Here is a 22,331-nt window from a genome sequence, read left to right on the forward strand (position 1 = left end):
GGTGAGCGGCGGCGCCCGCCCCGCGGCCCCCGGCGGCGGGGCGATGTTCCACTGCATCCCCCTGTGGCGGTGCAACCGCCATGTGGAGTCCATCGACAAGCGGCACTGCTCGCTGGCCGCCGTGCCCGAGGAGATCTACCGCTACAGCCGCAGCCTGGAGGAGCTCCTGCTGGACGCCAACCAGCTCCGCGAGCTGCCCAAGGTGAGTGAGCGGGAATGGAGCGGGGTCCAGGTGAGCTGCCCCGGCAGGTGCCCGCCGAGCTCCCCGGTCCAGCGCCCGCACCGAGGCTGCGGTGAGCGGATCCCGGGGCCGTCGGTCTGTGGTAGCCGCCCTGGGAGTTAAAGGAAGAGCCGGAGTTTCGGGTTGGCGTTTCCCCGGAGTTAGGTGGTAAATGAGCTTTCACGAGCAAAACCTGGAGATCCGCGTGTTGCGGGAGGGTAGATCCTGTTGGAGGGCAGGGGGGTTGGTGCCAGAGTCGCAGGACATGAGTGTATATTGTGATTAACAGTCACGTCATCGGAATTACGAGACCTTGGAGGGTATTCAACCCTCCCCTTTTTTCCCCTTTCGGTAGATACTATCTGCTCCGTACATGGGAAAACCAAAACCCTCCAGCAGATAACCGCGTTCCCGTTTCTGCATTCTACTCCTGGAAACTTCGCTGTGTGAAACACGAGCCTTTTCTGTGTCTCAGTCTTAGTCCCGCACAGTTGTCAGTGTTTTTCTTCTTACTTGAAGCATGTAGTCAGAGTTTTATGCATACTTTATTTTTGGTAGTATTGTCATCGGTGAATTCACTTTAAATTCTACATGGTTTTGAGACCTTGAGGTGGTACCTGCCAGTGTGCCTCTTCAGGTGGCATTTGCAGGTTTTGCTAGACGAACTCTATCAGAGTGATTCCAGCGAGGCACTGTTGGGCTCCACAGATGCAGAATGAGTGGGAGGTATGCTCGACCTCTGACTTGAGGACCCACGAGCTTTTTCCCCGTGTTTACCCTTTAAACTTTGGACAACTCAGAAGCCTTTGTGAGCTGTGGTTGGTGGAGTTTGACACGGGAAGTGCATCTTACCTGGAAGCTGCATCTTAAAAGTGTGTGGACTCTTTACTAACTTGGAATCCAAGAAACTGAACTCACTAGCCAGAAAATTTTTGAAAAGCACCTTTGTTTGCACCTGAATCAAAGTTGCTCTGTTCCTACTGAGACTTCAACAGCCTTACTTTTTCCTTTTTGAAATTCAGTGCACTCACATATACTCTCTTTTTTCAGTCTACCTAGTAAGAGTAATCGTGGTGGCTAGGTTTTCCTTCAGACAGTAGTAAAGATATGCAGTTGAACTGACATATTAAATTTGGCTTTTTCTTTTGAAAAACCTGGGCACAAGTTTGCGTCTTGTTGTGACTGAACTCTCTATCCTTCTGAAGTAGAGCAAAACTGGTTTACATAGCCTGTGTGTGGGTGCTATTTTTACTTCCAGCAGTTTTTTCTGGCTTTGTGTGCAGACCAGACTCAGGAGTCCCTTTGTACTAGACCTTTCTTCTTCGTATTGGCTTTCAGGCTTGTACACATCATATTACGGGGGTATTTAATGTGCGTGTGACTGAAATCCCATTGAAACCCATGAAGCTCTCTGATTTAAAAAAAAAAAATCCACCGCCAACTGGTTGCTGTGTACAAATGTAAAGGTTGACATCTGTTCATGGTGTTATATGGTATTAATTTCTGTAAATAGAGTGCAACTATTTATTGTTTCTCCTCTCTTCCTTGAACTGTAATATATGAAATAGCCTTTTTTTGCCCTGTGGTGCTTAAAAAGACCACTTCTTCCCATTCCTTACATTTGACTATGCATTACATCCCATATGTGTAGAAATAGCTGAGGGGGTTAAAAAACACCAAAAACCAACCAAGGCTCCTTGGCATTGCGGTAGAATCAAGCAAAAGTTGAAGTTAGAAAGAAGTTTTTTTTGTCTCTCTTTTTTTTTTAAATGTGCATGGATCATGTTACAGGAGTCCCTAAATATACTGTAGGAATATGTTTGTGGGTTTTTAGCTGGCCTAGGAGGAATCTGATGAAATACAACCATGGAAACATACTTGTTGTATCTGTCCTAAGTACTTTGTGCCTTGTCAGCAATGCAGGGAGGCATTTTTATTGGGACTTCCTGCACGAACCTATGAACTTTCCTTGTCAGTTCCTTATTAATGATTTCTCATAAATGGAATATAGAGCTATCATCTCATGTAAATGTTGACTCTGCAGAATTCTGAGGTACAAAAATAGAGCTGCAGTCCTGAATGTGAGACTAATCTATTGAAGGTGAAACTGATGTTTAGCTGTTCTACCAGCAGATAGTTTTAAAAGTTCTCCTATAGGAATCTGGTTCAGGAGAATAACGGAAGATCTCTCAGTGGAAGGTAGTTACAGCATACATTGCTCATTCCTGTTGTATTAGAAGGGTAGTGTCAATAAAAAGTACAGATACAGAATTGGAAATAAGTGCAAAAAGCTGGGGTAGACTATACCTCTGGTAGAGAAAACACAGGGGAAACCATCAGAGTGTGTAGTTAATAAACTGTTAGGTCAGCACAGATAAAAGTGGTCGTTACATCCTTAATTTAATGTAATTCATTATCTTAGTCTGACCTTACATCCATTAAGTTTCTTCTCTACATACATAAAGGCAGTTACACAGAATCAAGCTAGGTTTGGGCTCAGTTGAGGTCTAAACAAGTCAGGAGAATTGTGTAACTCTCTGTGCTGGTTAGTTAGGTGTTTTTCAGTGCTTGATAAAGTCCTGAAGTTCAGTGATCTGTGCCAATTCCTGCTGAATCACCTGTGGGCTGTGCTGATGCCGTAATATAATCCATTAACACTGATAATCTGTTTGTGTCTCTGAGATGGTTGTGATGCCCCTTAGGAAATTGCTGCTGTAAAGCCTTGCCTTGGCACAGTGAAGAAGAATCGCCCTGTGAACTCCGTCACTTGCAGCAGAAGTTGCTGTGGATGGAGGAGGAGACCCCAACTCTGCTGCACAGCTCTTCATTGTGCACGCAGGCAGTTCAGGCTCATTTAACCAGTGTGGGCAGTTGTGGTCTGAAAGGTCTACTACAGCTGGCAGGAGGTCTTGTAATGCTTCTCTGAAATCGAGTAGATATTGGTGAGTTCTTTTACCAGCTTTGCCATGGCTACAAGTCAGACAGTGATGATGGCTTTATTTCTAGACATCCACTTCCCATCCACTTGCATATTTTTTTTCATCCCTTCAAATGTAAAGCTTTCTGAGGGAGATAAGTATCAGCAAATGGCATAATGAAATATGTGGACCTGCTGCATTTCTCTCAAGCTGATGAGGCAATTTGTGTTGGATGCACACACTTCTCCCCTCCCCCCCGGTTCTCTCTGCTGCCATTTCTATCAAGTAGCAATAAAAGGTGTTCTTTGGCTGGTTTGATTCAATACCCCAGTAAAAGAATACACTCTGATTCATCCTAAAATCTCCCTTTTGAGATAAAGAAGTAGTCCTAGGCTTTGTTTAATTTGCAGTCTTTTGTAGCATACTTAAAACCTCTCTTATTCTAGAATAAGTCAGAAGAGCATGGCATATATCAGGGTGTTACTGAAAAAACCCAACAGAGCAAACACACATAAAAATCCCTTCAAAATACAGAAGACAACTTAGAGAATTGCTGTAGCATCTTGAAGGGAAATGACTAGCAGAAGGCCCCAGCACTGTTGCTGAATTGTATGTTATGAGAGTCATGTGAAGTATCCTCAGGAGAAACAAGAAATACACTTGAATTATTTTGAAGGAATTACTTTGCTAGTTTTATTTTTGTTCTGTTGGCTGACCAAAATGTATGGTAGAGTTCTTCACCTTTTTCTAAGGGGAGAGGCCCCCATTGTTTCTGCTCTTCCCTGTGTTTTCTTCCTTGTGCATTAAGGTATATGTGGACCTGAGAAAGAACTGTTCCTCTGACCCCCTTTTCCCTTCAAGTATCTTTATTTCACTAAGCTGTATCTGTCAGCATTTCAAGAATACAAGGCTATAATTTTAGTTTGTAGAGTACTTTAAAGGTTTTTTAATACCATTTTGCTGCTGCACATTTGGTTTCCCATGTCAGTAAATGATTCTTTCACAAGGTTTCCCTAACTGCTCTGCTGGATCCCTGGGTCCCACTCTTTGCTCCACTCCCCAGTTACGTGATGCAGAACTTGTGCTCATGTTGACAGCGACCTTTTTCTGTTGTTACCACTGGTGTGTCAGACTCCTCACCCTGCATGTTCATACTTTCCCATCCTCCCTTGTCCGTAATGTTCCAGGGTGTTGCTTATTTCCTCCAACCTAAACAGCTCTGTCTGCCGTCTGTTTCTGATGCTTTGCTTCCTCTCCTGTCCTTTCTGTGCTGGGTTCTTGACTGCCCTTGCAAACATCTCTTTTCTTTGTACTCTGCTCTTTCCCCTTCCTTTCTGCTGCCTCCCAGGTTCCCTCCTCTGCTCTTGCCCTTCTTGCAGGATAAGCCAGCCTGGTGGGATGTGCTGGAGGAGCAGGCTGTATACCATTAAGCTGCTGGTGGTTTTCCACAATAATGAAGTCTCTCTGAAGCCTTTCTCGGCAGATGTGGCTGTTTTCCCACAGAACAGCAATTTCTAGCTGTCAGCATGCTTCTCGCCACTTCTGCTTTACAAGACAAATTAAAGAGCTGCACCCTTTGGTCTGAAAAGGATGGGCTATGTATAGAGTTGGTGGTAAAGTGTAGCTCTTAACTTGCTTAAATAATTCCTTCTCTTGTGTTGGATCCTAAGTGCCTTCTGTTGATTATTTTGTGTATCTGATTTTATTGGAAAAAAAAAAAAGGTCGCCAGTGTGCATAGAGTGACTTAAAATTGTAGTTTTTGTGGTTTTTTCTAAACCTGTAGCATTTTTATTTTCCTTGGGAGTGAAAACTTGAAGGATTTTTCAACTCAAGCTGTAATGTGTAGTATATCATTTGCTACACGTCAAAAATTATTCTTCACTGAAGAGTAGGCTTTCTGGCAAATTGCTTTGATAGAAGAAAATAACACGTTCTGCATGATGGGTTTCAATAGCTTCTCTAATGAAAAGCATCAGATAAAAATAAAATGCTTTCAATTCTATAGATCAGTCTGTAGTTGATGAAATGTTTTCTACGCCCCTACATTAGAATTTAAGGGCAAATACATCCTGTCAGCTTAATTTCTCTGTGCCTCCAATTTGCAATACAAATCCAAATCTCTGCATATTTCTTTTTCCAGTGATTAAAAAAAAAAAAATATCGTAGGAACCCTTGAATGCAGTATTATATTTTGGCCTTGGTATTAAATCACAGCATTCTTTGCATTGGTGGGTGGTGGAAATAGCTTATAACTCTTGTTTTGCTGCTGTTTTGCCTTGCTGCTGCTCAGTTCTTTAACTCAAAGAATAAAGACCACTTTCCCATGAGACTTCTAGCAGATGTTGTTTATGGAAAAACTCCAGTGGCCAAAAAAAAAAAATTCAACATTTTTTCGATGTACTTACTTTAGCCTAAGAGTCTGAGGAACTCTTTTTTTCTTTCTTTTTTTGTTTTTTTTCCTTTGGGGAATGATTTTTATGTCGTATTTGTAAACCTAACATAGTGCAGTTCTGAATTGTTTCACATTTCTGAGCTTACAAATTATCTCTGTCATCTGTAATTTTTCTTCTTGGTCTTATATACTAAAGCTTCTCTGTAGAGTTACTAGATAGATGGGAGACCTTTTTCCTGAGAGACCTGGTTAAACCCTGGCCTCCTCCTGTGCCCCAGTTTCTTTGTTAGAGATGCTGCTGGTCTGTTGCTGCTTGGCATTTGGCACTGTCGGTATCTTTGTTATGTGCGGTGTTGAAATCCAGGGGGCTGTTATCTTACCAAAATCATGTGAAAGCTCCTTAAGAGTAAGCCCCTCTGTTCTTCCCATACCACACCTTTGTCTCAGGGAAAAACCTGTTCCAAGGTGAATTTCACTGTTCTATCATTGTTTCTATCATTATGCAACCATAAGCCTGAACAACACTTGTTTGGTCAGTGGCCAGTAATCTGTGGAAAGACACGATTATCATACTGTCCCTCTCTTTAAATTTGGGTTTACGGATGCTTATGTTGTACATATATAGAAGCTTTATTTCCTTTTTTCCAAAGCATAGATCTCGTTGGGTTTGGAGAGATGTGGTGAGATATCTCACATGGCTGGAGTGCTGCAGTGGATGAACACAGGCTCTTCAAGAAGGATGGGTCGGAAAGGCAAGAATGGAGAGTTGCCCTTTGAATGAGAGAGCAGCAGGGATATGTGGAGTTTTGCCTTGGGATGGGTGATGGGCCACCTGAGAGCAGGTTGGGATTAGTGGATGACATTGTTTTGGGTGTCTGCTGTAGACTGCTTGATCAGGCTGAAGTAGTAGATGATGCCTTCTTCAGATAACTGGAAGAAGTCTCATGTTTGCAGGCTCAGGTCCTCACGTGGGTCTTGAACCACATGACAGCTGGAAGGACAGCACAGCGGGACATAAGCAATCCATGAGTTTTCATTCTTAAGACAGGTCGAGATGTGAAGATCAGGGTTGCAGTAGCTGTAGTGACCATGAGGTGGTGGAGTTCAGGATCCTGAGAGGAAGGAATAGGACAATAAACAGCATCTTGAGAAAACAAACTTTGGCGTGTTTAGGATTCTGCTTGGAAGAGGTTGGTAAAAAAGATGTTTATGCTGCCATTCAGAAGGACAGGGAGAGGCTGGAGAAACAGGCAGAGAGGAATCTCATGAAGTTCAGTAAAGAGAAATACACCTGCACCTGGAGAGAAATAACCATTCAGAATTCTCCAGTACAGGTTGGGGGCCAACCATCTGGAAAACACCTTTCCAGTAGAAGGCCATGGGTGACCTGGTGGACAAGTTGACCCTGAGCTAGCAGTGCTCCTTCATGACAAAGAGAGCAAACAGTATCCTGGCCTGCGTTACACAAAGTATTGCCAGCAGGTGATTCTTGTCCTCTGGCTAGCTTTGGGGAAACAGACCTGGAGTGCTTTGTCTAGTGCTGGGTGTCCCAAAAGAATGGACATACTGGACATATACTGCAGGGCCACAAAGACTGTTACGGGCTTGGAGCATCTCTCAGGATGGGAGGCTAAAAGAGCCAGAATGGTTCAGCCTTGAGAAGTAAAAGGCACATGGTTGTGTATAAATACATGTAAATCAGCGTGCAGCCTTGCTTGGGGTGCCCTATGACCTTACAAGAGGCAGTGGGCAAAGGCTGAAACACAGGGAATTGTCTGAAATACGAAAATACTTTTTTTACTGTGAGGATGGGCAAACACTGGCATGGGTTGTCCAGAGAGGTTGTGCAATATCTGTTTATGGAGATGCTGTAAACCTGACTGGACATGGTCCTGGGTGACCTTCTCTAGGTGACCCATGCTTTGAGCAGGGGGTGGTACACTAGGTGATTTCTAGAGCCCCTTCCAACCTCAACTGTTTTATGATTCTATAGAGGGCATATCAAAGATTTTGCCATCTTTAACTTGGGTGTTTTTAATGATACAGATAGAATTGTCGTGGTTTTCCCTGTTTATTCACCCTCAAAAGTTTAATTGTTTTACTTTCTACATTGATAGTGTCACAGTGTTTTTGCACATCTTGCTGTAAATCCTTAAAGAAACATGACTGTATGATTTGAACAAGCATGTATTTACAGTTAGTGTCAGAGAGAGAACTGTGCCACTGGGTGAAGCTGAAGCAAACTGCTACACACAGAGTAAAAGTAGTTTTATTGAAAGTTTAAGATTTTTTTCAGTATGACAAATGCTACTTAAAATACTTGCTAAGAATATGTGTAACTTTACAACTTCAGTATCTTGAGAATATGTTACCTTTTGTAAAAACCTGTTGTGAGTATAGTCAATTAGGACTAGCATGCAGTATGTGCTTGAATTACTAAAATCCATAATGGTTTGTAGAGAAGCAACGTTGGATCCTTATATTGACATACTTCTAAACACAGAGCTCTGTGTTGAAGGCTACAGATAAGTTTATTACCAGATAAATATCTCTAGGTTCTCTCCTCCAGGTTTCCAGATTTTTCTGTTGTATTGCTTCGGACTTGAAGAAATACTTTACCTTTTGACATCAAATATGAAAGACCACAGTCTGATTGGCGCAGAGGAAGAACTTAGTCTGCTGTTTCCTAAACAAAGGAAAGTCATAATCTTCCCTGTGATTGTTCAAAAGATTTTTGAAGTCTGCTTGGTTTGAAATATTTTCTGATGGCAGTTTTTTGTAGTAACAGCTCAGCTCTACTGATTTTTGACCTCAGTTGAAAGAAAGTAGGTAATTATGTTTCAATACCTTTAACTTTTTTTTTTTTTGGTAAGGTGTGTACTGTTGTAGTAAACTGGTAGCATTCCCTTCTATTTGTGATGCACGTAGGTGAGACAAGGTTTGTGGGCGGAGATTGTACATCTGTACCTCTAAAATAAGTTTTATGATTATAGATAGAGTTATTTTTCTGATTATATCAGTTGGTCTAAAAAAAAAGACATTACCTCCTGCCAACAGTCTTGTATACTGGAAAAATGCATGCTAGAAATTCATTAGAGAGATTACTGTGGGCTTTGGACGTGTTTTTTTTTCTCCAAATGGCAAATGCATTTAACTGCAATGAATCCATATTTCATTGCAGCAGATGTTTTCTGGCCTCTCTTAAAGGCAGAGGCAGTCCTTCTCACCACTGTGCTCTAACAAACAGCTCTAGCATGGAGTGCTCTTTAGCCTTTGTTGCTTCTGCTTAATTGACATAAAAGAGAAAGCAAATCCTTGCCTGCCAGGAGCAGTATGAGACAACCTGGTCAATGCATTGCTTGGTAGCACGGCCATTTGGATTCAGTGCTGCAGTGTATTGGTTTTTCAGAGTGGATAATCCCCTATTTGTTTTTCAAAAGGGATATAATGACTGAGACTAGGACCTGCAATTGGCCCATCCTTGTCAATGGTTCAGAAAATGGCAGATGCTTTGAAAATAGGGCGTCAGAAGCATAGCAGGTTGATGCTGAATACCAGCTTCAGTGAGGCATTGGTATCAGTTTTGCTGTCTTCTGTAGGCCTTCCCCCACAGCCCTTCTTGCCTGGCTGATCTTTCTGTCGGGCTTTCAAGTATCCATTGGAGGGGGACTCAGCAGTTGCAGCATCTGGGTCTGTTTAGGATATGGGCCCATGAACTGTGATCTTTAATTAATACTTTTCTCTTGTTGTGAAATCTAGTAATTTTATTAATGTTTTGTATGGACTCCTGCTTGAATGTCTGCCTCCATGATGTCTTTCATTAGTATTCATGATGACAAAGTTGGTAGTAGAATGCTGTGAGACCAAAGTACAGCTTGAATATATTCTGCATACATGGTTAGGTGTGTGAAACAATCTTTCATCATGCCAAATATGCTCATGGCATATGTGAAGACAGAATTGGAGACCTCAGCTGCATGGTGTAGTTGTTCGTTTGCCAGCTTGCTACAGAACAGGCTGGCAGAAGTCTGTGTACTGCTGTCCATCACCAGCTGCTGCTGTATCTTCTCATGGCTCCAGAGGAATTCCATTAGCTGCTTCTTTGATGCAGAGTCATCAATTGCACGATGACTCTGCTGTGCTACACCGTTGAGTTAGTCCCTTCCCTCAGAAATTGTTTAATTATCTCAGGGAGTATTTTATTTGAAAGTTAAAGTTTATTGTGCCCAAAGGATCACATGGGATCTGCATTTGTGAAACCCTGTTGCCCTTGCCAGCTGTCTTTGGTCGCAGGTGAAAGCAGGCAGAGTGACTTGAGGGATCGTGATGTTGCTAGCAGCCCTTGTGGGAGATGCCAAGCTGATAATACCCATGCTAGGCTTTACTGGAGTCTGCTGAGATCTCTTTTCACACTTCATGAATCCAGAGTAGGATTCAGCTTCCTCAGCATTTTATCATGCAATTGGTTTGGATGTGCTTCTAGGGGAAAGGTGTCTGTTTTCTGTGCTCTTGCTGGTTTTCCTCAGTGCTCCCACCTGTGCTATTGGCAGAAGTCTCTGGGTTGGATGTTAAGACAGTGATGTACAGGATTACATCCTAGAAGGAGTTTTTTGCTCCCGAGTTAGTTGTGGATTTCAACTGAGGGTGGATGTCTTGAGGCTTGAGTGGAGTGCATGGTTCATTACAACTTGCTGAGAGCTCCAGACTGGTATGTCCACCGGCTGACTGGAGTAGAAGTGATGTTTGGAGTCCCACCAGCTGGTTACTGTAGGGTATTGAATGTCCTATCTTCTTGGAATTCTTAGCACTGGGTGACCCCTACTGATCGTCTTTCAAAGGCCGTTCTGTTGATGACTTCTTCAGAAGTGGGTTGGGGAGGAATGAGGAGAAGCTCACCCTTCCCTCTTTGCCTTTGCTCTTCAGACAGATGGGGAATGTGCACGTATGGTTGTGCCAGTGCCTGGTTATTAAAACCATCCCAAGGAAGCAGAGTGCTTGAATTCAGTAGTGCTGCTTCATTATGGTATTTAATCTTTGTTTTCCTCATAGTGTCCTGACCACCATGCAGTGTGTTCACCTAAAGTGAGCTGGGCTTCCTCTGCTCCCACTGGAGCCATGCAACAATGCAGACAAAATGATAACTTCTAGGGGCCAAAAGGAAGGGACTGGGGACCTTGTTGGGGAGCAGCTGTGTTGCGAGGTTATTTCATGGATTTGATGCCTTATCTCTTCTTTACTGCCTTGCTTACCAAAATTACCTTTTCTACTTGTGTTTGCCTGAAGAAAGACCTCAGAAAAAATTCTTTCTGAGGCAGTATAAAAAGTGTGGGGAAGGATTGACTGTGATTTCCCTTATCCCGTGACTGAAGGAGGACACACAGCTGGTGATTGGAAGTAAACAAATGAAATGATGTCCCCATTGACTTTTGTTTACAATGTAAGAGAAGAAAATGGAGCCTGATGTAAGATTTGAAACAAGAATGCATCTAGGAGTTAAACTGTGTTTAAATTACTATGTGCCACTTCTTAATTCTAAAGCACAGATAGCCTTTGGTTGCTCATTTGTAAGTTTGGAAAATGGGTGAAATAAATACAGATTGTACTTAAGAAACAGAACCTAGTAACATTCTCTTCTTATAGCTTACTTAATTAATTTTAATATAATAATGTAATTGCCCGAAGAAGCCTTAAAAGCTGAGGCAGCATGTGTATGTGGAAAATCCATACTGGTGTCTAAGGGATATTTGACATAAGAGCAAACGCTTACAAATTCTTAATCTTGTCAGCAACAGCTAAAGTGCTTGCAAAAAACCCCAAAAATGGAAGCAAAAAATCAACAAACCCTCATCCTATCTGATGTGTATGTAACCGTGAAACAAGTTAATTTGCAGTTTTCTTTCTCCTTTACATCTCATTCTAATTTCTACTGCTTCTGCTGGCCCATTGTGAGAATTAGGCAGTGGATTCATAAAGGTTCTAATTTTAATTCTCTTTGCTGCTAGTAGTAGCCTTTTTATGGAAATGTTTTGCTTAACACAGTAACATTTAGTTATGCTACCTGTGCCAGATGGGTTTGGAGTGTGACATGTCTCTAGCACTGCAAAGGCTCTAGCAGCTCAGATGTTGCTGAAATGTTGCTCCTCCCCTTAAACAGCATTAGCCGCAAATGCGCCTTTGTTCCCTCCTATTTCAATTATTTCAATTGTCTGTTGTTCCCATGGATCTCCATTTATGGTTTTTTTATTCCCATCAGCTAAGGTGCTGAATTTTCAGGGAAAATTGTCAGATATGCATGTTCTTTGTTTCAGGAGTGAATTGTTTCAGGAGCTATTGAAAGAAACCCAGAGATATGTTGTCTTGGCCACTTGCAAGGGAGAAAATATCCTACTAGTTTGGCTTAATTCTCTTAACTTTTTTTTTTTCCCTAGAATTGAATGCCAGTTGGAGTGGTATTCTTAAAAAAAAAAGTTATAAAAAATGAGAACTGTGGGATCACACTGTCTGTTTATACTTTTCAGTGAGTCATGCACTTACCTGTTACTTTTTTTCTTCCGTTGGTTGACATCGACCCAATTTTGTCAGAATGAAGTTTTTTTTAAAATGTGTGTCTGGGTGAGAGAGACTTGGTTAGTTTTCCAGTGAGAGGAGGGATCTGTTCAAGATGTATGTTCTTAGAAAATCCATATAATAGAAGCCTCTATAAATTCTTTGATAGGAGGAAAAGCTTCGATTGAGGATTGGGAATTGTTACTAAATAGCAAGTTATAGGCTACTTCAGTGCTTTATGCTCATGACATTATTTTTCTCATTGAGGCACTATTAATTAGGCTGGCTAAACTAAGCAGCATTAAAAGTGTTGCCAAGATACTTACAGAGACGTTGGGTCTGCAGTCAAAACCTGCTATTAGAGCCTGCTGGGTGGATATGCTGCTCTGGCCAACAACCCCATTGCACTTTGGATCGTGTTAGAGCTTATCAAATAGATGCAGAATTGTTGTTAGATACATCAAATTAGGAACATGTTTCTTGTTGGCATGGACTTAAGAAATCACTGATATTTATACACATGCATATATGTATCTGTTTACATTTGTTCAACTCTATTGAGAAAGCTTTTAATTCTCTTTGTTCCCTGTGGCCTTTTTGAAAGGTAGAACATACACGGCCAAAAGGAATTGCTTGACTCTCCAGCAGTGCTTCAGAGCACTAATGATGTGCCTTAGATAAAGGAAGAACACTTACTGAAATGGGAGTAGGATGCACTAAACATACAAGAGTGATTGAGTCGTGTAGTTTAAAGGAAAAAAAAAGACAAATGAGAAGTTCAAAGAAATGCCATTAATGTAACTGCAGTTTGATTTTATTTAGGAAATGGTGTTATTCATTAAAAAATTGTTATGCAAACAGAAAATAAAGCTTCCAATTAATTTAAGTAGTAGTCAGTTAAAGAAACAGGAATGTATTTAAATATTGTGTAATATTGCTTGTTGCAGATGTGCTCTGCACATTTAATAAATATATACTGCATTGGGACACGATAATGTGAGGGTCCTTTAGCCTTCCTGGGGATATCCAGCTCTTAACAGGCTTTTGATGACTATTCTGTCTTTTAGCCATGTTCCTTCTGTCTTTGCTCACTTGCCATTGAATATCTGTCAGGGACAACTGTTGCTTAGGATAAGATTTGTAGTAGAACATCAATATTTGTAACTGTCATATAGTTTAGCAGCTACACGCTGCCTTGAGGAACACATTTTGGCAAGTATTTATTTTGGAGTGTTAGGACAGATTGGGATTTCTTCTGTGGAGTGTACTCCTGCTATGTTTTCACAAAATTGTCTTTAAGTGCTTTTCTAAGCTTCTGATGGATTCTTGGTTTAGTCATATTAATAAATATTTAGAAAAAGGGCTACATTTGTTTTAAGATAAGAATGGTAATGATACGAAAATGCAGTTATGGATCTTTTGAGGACAATGAAGGATTAAAAAGCATTTGTGGCTATTTTAATTGGAATTTATGTTTTCAGGGAGCTAGAAATATGGAAGTATAGGGTTTTTTTAACCTTCATCTTAAAATTTCAACTCTGTTATAAAACACTTTTAATATGGGTGGAGGAGTGCCATTCTGACTCAAAAATGCCTTTGAGATTTCACATTCAGGTCTGGTGCATCTTTTACTGCTGAGTGTTTATCAACTTTTTAAAGCTCTATCCTTTTTATTCCCTAAAAGGAACCCATGTTTTTGAGGGAAAACACATTAGTTTCAGTTGTGTTTATTTTTCTGTGACGAAGTGTATATTGGAAAGATTGATGCAGAAATGCAAAACTTTGCACTTAAAAACCTGATTTATGATATTGAACAGAAGACGCTCAAAATAAGACTGAAAACCTGTACTGTAATACAGATTCATGAGACTGCTTTTATCTTGTGTCCTAGTAAGATGCCTTACTCCTCCTTTTTGTGTCAATCTAAGTCATATCTGAGTGACATTTAGAGCACATACTCCAGCACCTAAATAAAACAAAAACTAAAAAAGAGGTGCTAATTTCCTAGAAGGGATTGCAGGTGATTAAATGTTAGCAGGTGTCCCAAATTTACAAGTATCTTCCAGTTACCCTACGGGGGGGCAAACCCATGGGGTGCAGGCACGCACACATGCTGCGAGTGGGTGAGATGGAGATGCACGTTCTGACTGCTGGGTGAAACTCCCCCTGCACTCTGGGAGCACCAAACTCGCTCAGAATTTGAGGAGTCCGTTCAGTTTTGATCAAGATGACTTGTATGTAAAGTCATTTCATTCTGCACAAATCCTCACCCCTTGCAGTCACTCTCCTTCAAAGGCCTGCCTGGGAGAGTGGAAAGTTGCGATAAGAGCTCCACAACTTTCTTAGGAATGCCTACATCTCATTAGGTTTTAAATGATCATTTTTCTCTTTCAGTCACCAGCTGCTCCCAGTGCCTGGGGTTGACCTGGCTTTCAGCTTGGCCTGTTTAATTGCTGTTTTGTCTTGCTGCCAGACCCCCTGAGCCCATAGCTGGGGGTCAGGGAAAGTTGCCATCCTGTCTGCGTTGTGTGCCTGTGTCCTCACTGTGGACAGGGCTGGCTTAGGTTTTTCCTCAAACAAAGAAGACCTGAAATTGTGTGTATCCTGCCCAACTTTCATTAGTCTTTCTGAAACTGGGCCACAGAACAGAGGGTGTTTGAGGCTGGAAAGAAAGCCTTCCTGAGGGAGGCTGGTTCTGTAACCTAGTTGGTTTTGGTGTTCACCGGTGAAGAAGACCTTGTCAGCACCTCTTCGTCAGTTTTCTGGATCTCGTTCTTTAGCAGTGTCCCTCTGCATTAACTTCCTAATGAGCCCTGGTGTGTAATTAGGATGCTTTTAATTACTCTGCCTGGTAGTCTCACCCCATTAATGACTTGAAGCTGGCACTCTGGATTTTGCTAGTGTCTGTCTGTAATGATCTTTAACAGCAAGGTTTACGGATTTTTCTTTTTTTTTTACATAAATTTTCATTTTAGGTAAAACACGGGTTATAGTTTGTTTTAATTTTTACATGTAAACAAAATGTTCATTCTGATACAGGTCTGAAAGAGATTTACATAACTAATGCCTTGCAATAGCCTTAATTAGCTCACATTTTGAAAGTGATTCCTGTTATTCCTCATTGTTTATCATGCCTATATGTGAGTTATGTGAATATTTTCTGACTTGTAATTTTTTCTTTCTTTCAGCCTTTCTTCCAGCTTGTGAAGTTACGGAAACTTGGACTTAGTGATAATGAAATCCAGCGGCTCCCTCCAGAAATAGCAAATTTCATGCAGCTGGTGGAACTTGATTTGTCTCGAAATGGTAAGCTCCAAAGTTAATTTGTTTGATTTTATACAGTCCTATGACATGGTCTAGAAAACCGGGTTAGTAGGGTTTTTCTGTCTCAGAAATTGTTATCTGTATCCTGCAGAACACTTTTCAGTGTAATTCATGGATTTGCCTGTAGTTCTAGAGGGGAAGGAGGGAAAGAGAAGAGAGGAGCTTGTGGTAGAAATACAGCAATAAAATAATCCTTGACTGTAGTTCTGCGTTTCTAAGACCCTGCTTTATTTTCCAGTTTAAAAAATGCTTTATGTGGTAGTTTTATATGTGTTTCTGTCACTATGTTGACTTCTTTTCCCATGCTTTCTGAAATGCCTGGCATTTAGAGATGGAAAAAAACAGGAAAAAGAAAAAAAAGTTGAAAAAAAATAAGGCTGCTTTCTGTGCTCAAAAAAGGACTGCCTGTGGGTTAGAAGTCCAGTTCTTTATCTCTGCTCTGCTCTTTACCTGGGATTAGCAAGAGGCAGAGTGCTGGTATTTCTAGTTGTACTTCTGGAAGAGCAATCAGTCTGTTTGTCATCTGCGGTGATAAATTCAGAAAAGAATGCTGGGACAAAGTATCTTCTAAAATGTGTTGGTGGAAACAACATGGGTTTATCGTTTGCTTGCAATGCTTGTTGCATGTATTGTCCTGCATTGTGATGGAGTGAAAACTTTTTTTTTTTTTTCTGTGGCCTGGTGAACTTACCAGTTCTACAAGAAGTTAAGGGGCTGGTGGGTCACCTTTAAGCAGCCTTATGACCCAGTGGTCTAGAAACAGTGAATCTGTGTTACCAAATTAGAGCAACTGTCAGCTATTTTTGCCTCCTTACATGCAGTGCATGTGCACAAAAATGCTCTCTGAGCTGTGATGGAAGGGGTGGGAGCGATCAAGGTTGTGTTACCTTTTAAATAAATGCGGGTTGTACTTGAATATTCAAGAAAATAAATAGTGTAATGGAGAATCTTTTTTGCTTTATGGTTTAACTTCACATCGACTCTTTGTGACTGAGGAATATTCTGTTGCTACTTCACCTTTCTGTAGCATATTTCCTTTATTTATTTGGTGCTTTAAATTCTGTCCTTATCTGATAATATAACTGATGAAGCATAATGAGTCTCCAGGCAATTGCTGAAAAATTTCTGTGAACCATATAATTTTATGCACATTTGGAAAACATTTTAAGAGAAGAAAACTGGGAAAAAAAAGAGACAGAAGAGACAGATTAGTTAAAACATTCTAGAAATACATGAACATTAGTTGATGTGGTATTTGGCTACTGAGTTTGGCTGAGTTGGGTGCTGTCAGTGACAGACCTTATACAAAAAGAAACCCTCTGTTGGCTTAGTAATTCTCTTTGCAAATGAATAACTAGTTGGAAAAGAGCTGGTGGATCAGAGCCATGTGAACTCTTGTCAGCCTGACTTGGAAGTTGGCTTGAGAACTCAACTGTAACAAGAGCAGATGGTGTGAATGTTTATGGCTGGGTAGATGCATGTGTCATTAGAAGTTACTGCACAGGGAAGTATTTTCTCCAGTAATGGGTTGAACTAATGCAGGTGGCAGGGAGCAGTTGCTTTTCTACATCCAATGTTCGGTGTTAAAATACCCATTTTATTGCATTGCTTTCTTTTCTTTGTGTTTCATTGCAGAAGGTGACTGATAAGGCTTCCCTCTACTTAATTATGTCCCAGTTACTGCATGACTTGACCCTTCAAATGAAAAATGCACCATGCAATGTGGTGCAGGGTAGCTGTGGCAGAAGATAACTAGTATTACTTTCCGCTGTTTGGGGTTGTTTCATGGTTGTCTCATGGTTCTCCAAATCAAAAGGCAAAACACACACCATCTGGGATGCGGCAGGGGGAATTCTTGCAAAGGTTTTTGGGATTACAGTATTTTGTTAGCTTTGTATTTCGAACCCACCTTTCAGTACGTCTCATTCTAAACCTGCCACAGGTTTGTCCTGTTCAGTGGTTTGCACTCCAAAAGGTTTTGTTTTTCTAACTGTCCAAAACTACTTAGGGAAAAAAAAAGTGAACTCTTCGTATTCCTTTCAGGCAGAGAAAAAGAGCCCTGCTTTTCAAAATGCAGTATGCTGCATGAATAGGAAAGTGTGATGGTGACATCTGAGCTTGGGAAATAAGAGATCATTGTTCTGTGTTTTTTGTTGTTCTAGTTGTCTGGTTTGGTGCACTAATTGCCTTCAGTTCTGGCCATTCTGTTTCCTCAAGAGCTTAAAAACGCAGATATAAATTCATTTAATATTGTCTCCACAGGAATAGCTTTCTCTTTTTTAACCTCTCATCACAGAAGGAGGAAAGGATTTTCAATAAACAGAGTACTTCCACTTCTGCCATAATAAAATGGTAACATACCTTCCTTTCTCCTGCTTTACAACCCTTTGATCAGTATATGATCTTTGAAGCCACGTGAGATGGTGGCTATATCATACGGATGGACTTGGGTGCTCTTCCAGGCTGCAGTGGCCAGCTGTACTTGGAGCAGCAGTGAGGTGTTGAATCTGGAGGAGGGATCAGTCCCTCCAGGCACAATCCCTCCTGATCTTTGGAGGTAGCTCTGGATACCCGTGCCATGCAGTGTTATGTGCTGTGTAATAGCCCTGCTTCATAGGCACTTGGAAAAGGTCCATAAGGAAACTCTTAAATGTGTCTCTCTCAAATTCTCAAGTGTTTTAAAATGCCCAAGACATGCTAGTGTATGTTAAAAATGTGCTACAATAATTAATTCTTCAAGCAGTTTCTTGGTCAATGAGTGAATATCGAACTACAAAAATCTCTCCAAGAAATAAAACTAAAAAAATCTTCAGCAGATGTAAATTTGATGCTCCCTGTGTATGTGAGAGAAGTCTGGGGAGGGTAAGGATAGCCTCAGTGGTGCAGAAGGAAAAGGATTTGGGAAGGTAAGCAGCCATATATTCTTAAACTTTTCCTGGATTGTTTGCATGTTGATGTTTCTTATTCCCTGCAAGGCCATGTGTTCATGCAGATTTTCCTAGGAAGCATCCCCACTGTGCTTTTCTAGTCTGGCTGAGGCTGTTATTTGCGCAAAGGTTGAATGGATGAATCAAGGACTGGAATATAAGAGGGCAGAGAAGCTGTGCTAAGAAAACAGCATAGTGGTGGTGAACGCTTTGAAGGTTATTTGGCAATCCTGTTTATCTCTGCCTCTTAGTATCAGGTTGTTCAAAAAGCTGATGTACTTGTTGCAAGGCTAAAGGAAACAGACTTGTAGGATTTCAACAGTGATGCCTGAGCTTTTGACTTGCTGGCAAAGCATGTCTGAAACTCAGAGTATTCCCTGAGATAGATAGTCACCTGCTGTGTGTCTGAAAATACTTCTGGTTTTGTCAGACTCCCCAAGCTTGGTTAAATCTTTTCCTGGATTCTCATATCATGGGTGAATTCTGTGAAGACACTGGGTCACTGAAACATTCTTGCTTGGTGACCCTAAAGTTTGGGTACTCTCCAGTTCTTTGCATTGAGCTCTAGTGCAAGTTTTTGCTCTGCATGACAGAGGGAGAGCTTCTGCTCTAAGCATAATCAGAAGTGTCTGTGTGCTGTTTTTATTCCCATAGCACTTGGACATTCCCTCAGGCAATTCCTGAAAGACCCCGTGATTCATAAAGTGCAATCTCCCAAGGTAGAAAGACGTGCTTGAATTTCTACAGTTCTTTCCTGGTGCCTGGACTGGCACTTCATTAAGCTTCCCTTTCTTCCAAAGGCATGCCGTGTGTTTCAGATCCCTGTGAGTTGTAGCAGGTTGTTACCCATGCTGTTCACCCCCCAGAGATTTTCTTCAGTGACTCCATCCCCCCTTTTCTTCTTGCACAGCTCCTGGAGGCCAAATTCTTAAAGCTTAGGGCCCTGCCATCCCAGGTTCATTAAAATGTTAATGGCTTTTCTTGTTCTGTAGCTTCTTCTAAACAGGAGGGGCAATGCATAAAGTGTCTTTAGTTAATTTAATGCATGTTGATATTTGGGATTATGTATACTCTGTATGTATGCTGTGTTCTTCCAGAGGTGATGCAATCCTTTTTAGTATCCCTTTTCTCCTAGAAGAGGGTTTTTGTTTGCCTCTGACAAAAATATTCAATCCTCCAAACTCCACTGATGTGTTTTTGTCATGATATTGCATGTTCCTTAAAATGCCCCGAAGGTGTTAATTTAACTGTTGCATTCTTATTTGAAAGAAATTTCTATCCTGCACACACTTTCTCTTAACAGGTGTGCTGTGGAAGCCAGGTTTTGTTCCTAATTTCATACACCTTTCACAGCCATTGACACATTGTCAGCAGCTTGTTTAATTCAGCCCTTCTAGCATCAAAAGAAAATTATTGTGAGCTGGGATGCTAGACATGAGGCACTGGAGTGGCTTTCCTACCCTTCCCAGCTTCAGGAGTGCCATTTGAACCGTCCTGCTGTCCACCCCTTTCTCTGATGCAGGCTAACCCCGTTGCTTTTGTAGGAGAGGAGCTTCTTGCACTGCTGTGTCTACCTGTGAGATGCTGTCTCTTTGTGATCAAAGCCTGACAGGCTTTTCTGCTGCTTCTCTTGCTTCCATTGAATGTGTGTACTGAGGACGTGGTCATGCAAGCCTGTAGCATTGGTAGTTGCTCTGTGCTGGCAGTTTTGCACTGACTGACTGTAGTGACTTTCCAGCTGGCAGCAGGTAAAGGGACTCAAATGGTGTGTTCTTCTCTGGAAGTGGTCTGTGACCTTGCAGTTCGGTGTTATGTCCAAGCCCCAAGTCTCAAAACTGTGGAAAAGATGCAAGTGTGAGTGCAGTGGGAGAATTAAATGGATTTTTATATTACTGGTAGATAGATTATTCTGGTTCTGTTTGCTGACTCAGCTCTCAGTGGAGCTGAGATCCATTACCTTGTGAGCTGAGGAGTGATGGGTTTGGCTGTGGCATCTATTGAGGAAATCTCTGTGTGGGTGCATCTTGTTAAGCTATATTTGGCTCTGCATGATGCTTGATGCCAAAATCTCAACATGGTTCTTTACTATGATATCCAATAAGAATAATATTGTTTGTTTAATGTGTACAGTTCATATTTCATAGCCACCTCAGAGAAGAATTCTGGCTACATGATAGTTGCTACCCATTTTTGTAGTTTCTGGCTAAACTGATCTTATGATTGTATTGATAGTGGGGTTGTTCTGGACACAAGTCTTGTGACATCAGGATAGTCTCATTCCAAAATCCTCTCTGCACACAGTTGCCATATGCTGTCATTTATATGAAAATTATTACAGATTTGACCAAAGATAAATCTGCTACTTTAGGATTACCATAACAGTAGAGATGGTTCCTCACAAGCATCTCAATAGTCACTACACTGTGTAAGGAAAGACTACACTGCTGCTGTGCAAGGCCTGGGCAGGGTCCAAGACTTTGGAAGTCAGTCTCTAGAAGATCCAAGTGCTCCATGAGCCTTATTCTTATGCTTTCCTTGCTTCCAAGATGGATCACAGTTGCAAATTTAGAAACTTGTATTTTGTTCTGTCTTCAGTTCTCAGGGTACTTGGAGAACTCTACAACAATGGTATTTTTCTGTTCCACTTTCAGCTGCAGGTGATTTGATATTTCTGCTTTTTATTTGAAATGTTTATTCTTTCTAGCCACTTTACAACCTGACAGTCTCTTTAGAGATCTTGGTCATCCTCAGGACACCACATGCATTGTGTGATAGGTAAATTTCATTCAACAAGTCATTGGAGGGCCAGGTGAGCAGGCAGCATCTTTCCTGCAGAGCATCCATCAGTCTGTCCTGCTGAAGAGCAGTGTAGAATCTCTGCTTTTCTCTCTGAGACTCAGCTGACTTGTTTGTATCAGTGCCTGCACATCAGTGCTTTCCCTTTTTAATTCAGCCGTCTGCTCTCAAAGGTATACCTGTCATCTGTACTGTAGGATTACTTCCCTTATGCTCACAGAGCAAGTGTTCTCCTTTTCCTCTCCCCCACTGAAAGCAGGATAACCAGTATTTTTTCAAACTAGAAATTCTGAGGGAGGAAAGGCTTGAACACTTGTTTTCAGTTCAGCCTGGCCTGCTGATCCAGCTATTCTACAGTGAAGAGATAAGCTAAGTAGGGAGAAGCACTTTGAGTCTTCTGATCCTGTCCCACAGCCTCACATGGACTCTGCTCTTGTCTGGCCGCTGCTGCTGTTACTTTGTGCTTTTGCATGGAGTCTGGCTGTCACCTCTGCTGCACTTCCACAGCATCTGAGCGGAGACTTCCTCCATGAAATCCTCTTCTCTGCCTGCCACCAGCTGCCTTGATGTGAATGTACTGATAACAGGTCTGGTAGCAAATAGCAAAACCTGGAATGCTGAGAGATAAATGGGAATTGATGCTTGCTTGCTCAGTGGACAAAGAAAAACCTCAAGCCAGCTACCTGTGTCAGAAGGCAATATAGTTGACAAGTGCATCTATTTTGTTAACATATGCACCTGCTGGATGTTGCTTGTTTGTCTTCTGGTTTGTGTCCAGGGGAGTGCTTATGGACAAACAGGAATTGCTCTCCTACTCCTGCATGGACATGTCTTATCTGATACAAGAAAGCATCCTGTGAATGCAGTTGCTGCAACCCTGGGATGGAACATCCTACCTATGTGGGACCATTGTGTTTTGTATGGTGTTAAAATATCTTAAGCTTCAGTCTGAATCTGAACAGTGACTGGTTTTTGGTTTTGTGGGGATTTTTGGGGATTTTTTTTGTGCTAATGAAAGTGAAGCAGACTTGGAGATCAGAGAATTTTTTGCTCTTTTAGATGGTTGCTTGCTAACAGTTGTGTTGCATGTTTGGGTTTTTATGTTTGGGTTGCCTTTTTTTTTTTTTCAATTCTAATTCCTTGTGACATACCTTTCTTTGTATTATCTCCCATCTCTCCCTTGAGGTTAGTTTAAAATTTGTACTTA

At 41.4% G+C, this 22,331-nt stretch overlaps 1 protein-coding gene across 7 annotated transcripts in view; it reads left to right on the forward strand.

Annotated features, from left to right (window-relative positions):
• Positions 1–6: 6 nt before the first annotated feature.
• The window catches only part of LRRC1 (leucine rich repeat containing 1), a 100,281-nt gene continuing 77,956 nt past the window's right edge, over positions 7–22,331 (forward strand). For 5 of the 7 annotated variants that reach the window (XM_042016814.1, XM_042016816.1, XM_042016818.1 and 2 more), the window contains exons 1-2: positions 7–232; positions 15,266–15,383. In XM_042016814.1, coding sequence (XP_041872748.1) covers positions 44–232; positions 15,266–15,383 — 307 coding nt within the window. In that variant the 5' untranslated portion in view covers positions 7–43. The remainder of the gene's footprint in view (positions 233–15,265; positions 15,384–22,331) is intronic. The other 2 variants (XM_042016815.1, XM_042016820.1) reach the window with 1 other exon arrangement.

This window comes from Corvus kubaryi, unplaced genomic scaffold, assembly GCF_017639235.1.
Source record: "Corvus kubaryi isolate FWS band 111438036 unplaced genomic scaffold, C.kubaryi_AGA036_p1.0 split3-73, whole genome shotgun sequence".
In the NCBI taxonomy this organism is placed as follows: Eukaryota; Metazoa; Chordata; class Aves; order Passeriformes; family Corvidae; genus Corvus; species Corvus kubaryi.